The sequence below is a fragment of the Bidens hawaiensis genome, unplaced genomic scaffold, assembly GCF_021521415.1.
Source record: "Bidens hawaiensis isolate Kalapana, Puna unplaced genomic scaffold, B.hawaiensis_p1.1 tig00034651_1, whole genome shotgun sequence".
Taxonomy (NCBI): Eukaryota; Viridiplantae; Streptophyta; class Magnoliopsida; order Asterales; family Asteraceae; genus Bidens; species Bidens hawaiensis.
This window is the reverse complement of record NW_027496005.1, coordinates 185541-192446: the sequence shown is the minus strand read 5'-3', so window position 1 is coordinate 192446 and position 6906 is coordinate 185541. Positions and strand designations below refer to the sequence as shown.

The 6906-nt window shown below is 32.9% G+C and overlaps 1 protein-coding gene across 1 annotated transcript; it reads left to right on the top strand.

Moving 5' to 3' along the window:
* The first annotated feature begins 364 nt into the window (after positions 1-364).
* Positions 365-6522, top strand: LOC143586431 (peroxisomal fatty acid beta-oxidation multifunctional protein MFP2-like). Its single transcript, XM_077067980.1, has 16 exons — positions 365-499; positions 1476-1547; positions 1639-1704; positions 1791-1859; positions 2426-2493; positions 2574-2655; positions 2759-2814; positions 2911-3213; positions 3289-3375; positions 3464-3638; positions 3717-3838; positions 4358-4521; positions 4590-4966; positions 5030-5151; positions 5817-5965; positions 6054-6522. Exons 1-16 carry the CDS (start codon positions 409-411, stop codon positions 6205-6207), a joined length of 2157 nt encoding a protein of 718 aa, XP_076924095.1. The 5' UTR covers positions 365-408; the 3' UTR covers positions 6208-6522.
* The last annotated feature ends 384 nt before the right edge of the window (positions 6523-6906 follow it).

The following is a 6906-nucleotide window of genomic DNA, read 5'->3' as shown; positions in this document are numbered from 1 at the left end:
AAACGATTCTTTGTCATGTTTGATATATATATTAATCACGTCATCTCTAACCTGTTAAACACGATTTGCCAGCCCGAGATGGAATAAGAAGCATGGAACACCCTTGTCCGCCATGTGAATAATATATATGTAAACAAGTTTGATTGGATAATGACACCACGCTAGTGACACTCGAAGAGGATAATATGGGCGTTGAAACAATCGAGGATTTACAAAAGGATATGCCTGCACGCAACTCCACGCATATATTATATTATATATATTCACACCCAAAACGTCGTAGTAATGAAGAGTATTCATCCATAATATAAAAGCTCATCAGTTTTGAGTTCAAACTCTTAACTTTGTTGTTACAAACATAATAATAATAATAATAATAATAATAATAATAATAAGATTTTTGCAATTATGGGCGGAAAAACAACGATCTCAGTTGGATCAGATGGAGTGGCTATCATAACTATTATTAATCCACCTGTTAACTCACTTTCTTTTGATGGTAAATTATTATTATTATTATTATTATTATTATTATTATTATTATTTAACTGAATTTTAAGCTTTATTTGTTGTAATTTTGAGATAGTTAATGATAGATATGAATATATGATATCCCGAGTGTTGTAGAACTCGTTAGGGGTGCATGAAATCGATCCAACCCGAAACAACCAAATTGAGAAAACCGAACCGAAATAAAAGGCGACGATTTGGTTTTATATATTTGTAAAATCGAGTTGCGGTTTGGTTTTGGTTTCGGTTTTCATTTTATATGTAGTAAATACCGAACCGAATTTATAGATTTTTATTTTTTATTTTTAAGTAATTTATGAAAAATTTAATAGACATGTTAACTATTATGATTTAGCCCAAATTCTTTACCCTGACCAATTTTTTATCCAATCTTTTATCGGTTCAATATTTTAAAGCTCAAACGGCAAAACTAGAAAAACTGAATCGAACCGAAACTAAAAAAACCAAAACCAAACGGTTTTCAAATTTCAAAAAACAAAGTTTCGGTTTTTGGTTCCGTTTTAGCCTAAAACGGAAGCAAATCGAACCGTGCACCGTTGCATGCCCCCAAGAACTCGCTAAGCGCTAGTCAAGCGGTAGGATAGCGACTAACGATTAATCAAGATTAATCAGATTAGAATTTTATGTAAATTTTTTAAAGTTATAAATACACACACACACAAAGTTTTATAGTTTTTCACAATATGTATAAATTTTCAAACATTTCAAAGATCTTGACTAATTTCGACCGAATTTGTCCCATTTTCTGGTACCGAATAGGTAGCCCTCCAATACCAGATTAATCCAGGATTAATCGACGCCTAATCATAAATTTTTACAACACTGGATATACCCATGTGCTGCAACCAGTTTAAATTATAAACTAGAATTTATTTCTGTATCTTTTTTAGTATATACTGTCATTGCTAATTATATAAAAATTCTGCATCCCTTTTTATTCTCAGTGCTAAATAGTTTAAAAGAAAGTTTTGATCAAGCATTACAAAGGGATGATGTGAAGGCAATAGTAGTCACAGGTAATCTCAGAATTCACTTTAATAATTTTTAACCATTATTTGTAACTGTAGTTTTGATCTATATATGTATTTTTACATGATTTGAGCACAGGTGCAAAAGGCAAGTTTTCGGGTGGTTTTGATATTAATGCATTCGGTGGACTGCAAGATGGTAAAGGTAAGAATATTGTGTACATTGAATGCTAGCTAGTGTTAACACATTAGTTTTTATAAAATTTAAGTATATATTCGCGTCGTTTACAGCTATGGCAACTGGACCGGTAGCAAAACCTGGTTATGTATCAATTGATATTCTGGCTGATACCGTAGAAGGTATTTTAAATACTGTTCTATACTTCTATTTCCATCTTTTTATAGAATTTTATCTTGAACTCCTAATAGTTCTAGAGCAAGTTATACATTTCAATGATTTCATCCTTTAGGTTTATACCATTTTCAGAAATCATTCTTAAACAAAAGAAACAACAAGAAACATCCTTTATGTTTTAAAAAGTTTGCACGTTTCATCCTTTCCAGTTTTCCGCTAATGGTGGCTAGTTTTTTCTGTTAAGACATGAGGATATTTTCGTCATTTACTTTTTGTAGGGACTATTTGTTTAATTATTTTATCGGCTTGGGTCCATCGACCATCATTCTATAAGTTAATTACACAAATAGTCCATATAAAGATATTATGACGAAAATACCCTCATGTGCTGGACTTGGCAGAAAAAACTAACGCTCGTTAGTAGAAACGATGAAACGTGCGAACTTTTTAAAAATATAGAATGTTTCTTGTTATTTTTCTATTTTAAGTTTGATTTCTCAAAAATGGTATAAACTTAAACAACGAAAAGTGTAATTTACTCAATATTTGTTAATGATTTTGTTGGTTCCAGCTGCAAGAAAACCGTCTGTTGCTGCTATCGACGGGCTTGCTTTAGGTGGAGGACTGGAGGTTGCAATGGTATGCACTATTTATTTTTGGTGGCTAATTTAACAGTTTTTTTTTTATATAATTTATTAATTATCATGCTGTATTTTTAGGCTTGTCATGCTAGAATAGCCACTTCTACTGCTCAATTAGGCTTACCCGAACTGCAGCTCGGCATCATTCCTGGATTTGGAGGTATGGTCTTGTATGTCACATTTAAAATAAATATTATGCACAATAAAACATTACTAAGAAACAATGTATAATATTTATAACTTATGATGTTGAATAATTTCAGGAACTCAACGTCTCCCACGACTTGTTGGTCTTGCAAAGTCCCTTGAAATGATGCTGGTATAATATTATTTGTTAAAATTTTACCAGATTCTGTTTATGTTAACATTCATAAAAATTGGTCAAACATAATTGGTCAAACATTGTCAACTGCAGACATCAAAGCCAGTCAAGGGAGAAGAAGCTCATAGTTTAGGACTCGTGGATGCAATCGTATCAGGAGACGAGTTATTAGACACTGCTCGTAAATGGGCCTTGGATATACTGGCTCGTAGAAAACCGTGGGTTTCAAGTCTGTACAAAACCGATAAAATAGAGCCACTCGGTGAGGCCCGTGAGATACTTAACTTTGCGAGAGCTCAGGCCCGTAAACAAGCGCCAAATCTACAACATCCACAAGTTTGCATTGATGTTATTGAAGCCGGCATTTTCTCGGGCCCACGTGTGGGATTAATGAAGGTTGGTAAATGTTTTACTAACTAAATTTGTTACGTTTGTTATATTACTTGACGCGCTATAACGTGACTTTGTTAGGAATATGAAGCGTTTCAAGTTCTGGTAAAGTCGGATACCGCCAAATGCTTGATTCATGTCTTCTTGGCGCAACGTGGTACTACAAAGGTAAGATAACAGGCTTTTAAGTACCATTTCATAAAAAAGTCAACATGATCAACGACAAGATTAAGTCTTGTTTTCGTGTGTTAAACAGGTACCAGGTGTAACTGATCTCGGTTTGAAACCGAGACAAATAAAAAAGGTTGCTATTCTTGGAGGAGGCTTAATGGGTTCGGGAATAGCAACGGCTTTAATACTAAACGGGTATGAAGTTATCTTGAAAGAAGTCAATCAAAAGTTTCTAGATGCCGGATTGGGCAGAGTCAAAGGTTTGACCTTTTGCTATCTCGATATTTTTAAAATTATTTTTGTATTACTAGTTTACTGTTAACATATCTGTTATGCAGCTAATTTGATGAGCAGTGTTAAGAAAGGTAAGTTGACTCAAGAAAAGTTTGATAAAACTATCTCTCGTCTTAAAGGCGCTCTCGACTATGAAAGCTTTAAGGATGTGGATATGGTGATAGAGGTATTTAACATTATCTGTTTTAATTTACAGAATTAATTACACAGATGGTTGCTCTCGGTCTGGCCATATTGCAATATTAGTCTCCAAGTTTTAGATATCACAACTTTAGACAACGTAACACTGTTGGTACCTGAAATGTATGGAAGTTAACATTTCTAGTTAAACTTTTAGAAATTACCAAAATACCCTTGGTCATTTCACACACACTTTAACGGAAAAAGTTAACCTCCATTCATTTCACGGACCAACGATGTTACGTTCGTGCAAACAGTTAGTCTAAAGTTGTGATATTTAAAACTTGGAGACTAATATTGCAATATGGCCGGAACGACAGCGACCATCCGTATAATTAATTCTAATTCAAAAGTCCTATTTAGTTTTGAGAATGAAAAATTTTGTTACAAAAAATTAAATCATGATCTATGAACAAACAGGCTGTTATTGAGAATGCCTCATTGAAACAAAAAATATTTAAGAAAATTTTTATAAAAAATTTAATCATGATCTATGAATGAACAGGCTGTTATTGAGAATGTGTCATTGAAACAACAAATATTTGCTGATTTGGAAAAACACTGCTCTCCAAATTGTATACTTGCAAGTAACACATCAACAATCGACTTGAATCTAATCGGTGAAAAGACGAAGTCCCACGATCGAATAATTGGGGCCCACTTTTTCAGGTAACATTGTTCCCATACAAACTTTTATTAGTAGTTCATAACATATGTTTACTAAATCTTGTGTGCAGCCCGGCTCACGTGATGCCGCTTTTGGAAATCGTTCGGACATCAAAAACATCACCTCAAACCGTGGTTGACTTGCTAGACGTCGGGAAAAAGATAAGAAAAACTCCGGTTGTGGTTGGGAACTGCACGGGTTTTGCTGTTAACAGGATGTTTTACCCGTATACTCAAGCTGCACTTTTGTTAGTAGAGCGTGGGGCCGACATATATAAGATTGATCGTGCGATAACAAAATTTGGAATGCCAATGGGCCCGTTTAGGTTGTGTGATCTTGTCGGTTTTGGTGTTGCGGTGGCAACCGGGTCGCAGTTTGTTTTGAATTTTCCTGAACGAACGTATAAATCAATGCTGATTCCGCTCATGCAAGAGGATAAAAGAGCCGGTAATGTTTTTAGTTTTTAAGGTTTCTGTTAGTTAGTTAGTTAAAGTTGTTATTCTTGTTTAGGTGAAACGACACGCAAAGGCTTTTATAAGTATGATGATAAGCGCAAAGCGAGTCCGGATCCTGAAATTAAAAAATACATTAATAAAGCAAGGGAAATTTCTGGCGTCTCGCTTGACCCTAAGGTAATTTTTAGGGATGGCAAATGTGACCCATTGGATTGAATGGGTTGTATAAAAATGTATATAATGGGTCAGAATGGGTCAAACTAAAAAAAGTAAATGATTGAAACGAGTCAAAGCGAGTTGACATTTCTCGAGTTTTTATTTTTATTTTTTTATGGAACGAGAAAAACGGAGGAAATTTTTTAGTATTTTTACTTTTTTAGTTTTTTATTTATATTTCGAGTTATGATTTTTAAATTTTTTTTTTATTTTTTAATGAGGGGTTATTGAAATGGGTCAAAATGGGTTGAGATTTCAAAAAACCCCTCATTATAAAATTCAAAAAGAATAATTAAAAAATCATAACTCGGAATATAGATAAAAAACTAAAAAAGTAAAAATTTTAAAAAGTCTCCTCTGTTTTTCTTGTTTAATAAAAAAAATATAAAAAACTCGAGAAATGTCAACTCGTTTTGACCCGTTTCAATCATTTTCATTTTTTAGTTTGACCCAATCTGACACATTATATACATTTTGATACAACTCATTCAACACAATGGGTCACATTTGTCACCCCTGGTAATTTTCATAAACGTTACATTTAGGTCACTCGATTTTTAAACGTCTAAAATAATTTCACAACGATGAAAATTAAATTTAACTAATTTTGTTTGATTTTGTTTCAGCTTGGGAAATTATCGGATAAAGACATAATCGAAATGGTGTTCTTTCCGGTTGTAAACGAGGCGTGCAGAGTATATGCAGAGGGTATTGCAGTAAAAGCAGCCGATTTGGATATCGCGGGTGTTATGGGAATGGGATTTCCACCTTACAGGTTTGTTTTTTCATATTTTGATAAAAATTAAATTATTATTATTATTATTTTTATCATTTATTTTTATTTAAATATATGTTATATACAGGGGAGGGATTATGTTTTGGGGAGATTTGGTTGGATCCAAGTACATTCATGAGAGGTTGACCGAGTGGTCAAAGGTGTACGGGGCGTTCTTCAAGCCGTGTGACTATTTGGCTCAGAGAGCTGCGCTCGGGCTCCTTTGGTTAGAACTTATTTAATTAATCATTTTCTTTTTGTATATTCGCAAACGTATGATGATTAAAAATATCATATGATCGTTTTGGTTTGCAGAGTGCACCGTTGGATCAATCAAAGTCGCGGTTGTGAAATGAAATCGGCATCATTTAATGGCTTCATCTTCGTCGAACTAAATAAACGTGGAGAGTGGAGGCGTTGCTATATAATTATACCTATAGGTCGAAAACGAGTTGCATTCATATTTTAAGTTTATGTTGTTTACAACAATATAACTATATGTTATATCTTTAATTATTTTTATGTTGTAATGTATTTTTAGAGACCAATTTTGGAAATTTGCAACTTTAAGCAATTGTGGTTGCTTTAAATTTAAGTTTTATAGCACTTTGCAGTTTGGTTGATTATTTTAAGTGAAATCAAAGGCTACACATAAATTGTCAAAAATAGTAAATTGTAATCTTATTCATCTCAAATCAAAATTTTCATCTCATAATGTAAAGAATAAAATACGGGTGTTGCTAAATATATCCATCTTTCAACTATATTTACTAAACATATCTCCTCCTTCAAATTTCACATTAATACAATTTCAACTTCTTTGTTCTACCTTTTGCCATTTTTGTTATATTTACCATCATTAGTTTTAAAAAAATTCATGTTCTTTTAAAGAAAGTTTTTTAACATATATTATAAAACGTTTTCTTTTTTCTTAAACTTTT

Bases quoted from the DNA above. Each gene is read 5' to 3' on its own strand.
- LOC143586431 (XM_077067980.1), top strand. From the start codon at position 409: ATGGGCGGAAAAACAACGATCTCAGTTGGATCAGATGGAGTGGCTATC. The intron at 2,494-2,573 runs GTATGCACTATT...CTGTATTTTTAG, and splicing joins GAGGACTGGAGGTTGCAATG to GCTTGTCATGCTAGAATAGC. The intron at 4,522-4,589 runs GTAACATTGTTC...TCTTGTGTGCAG, and splicing joins ATTGGGGCCCACTTTTTCAG to CCCGGCTCACGTGATGCCGC.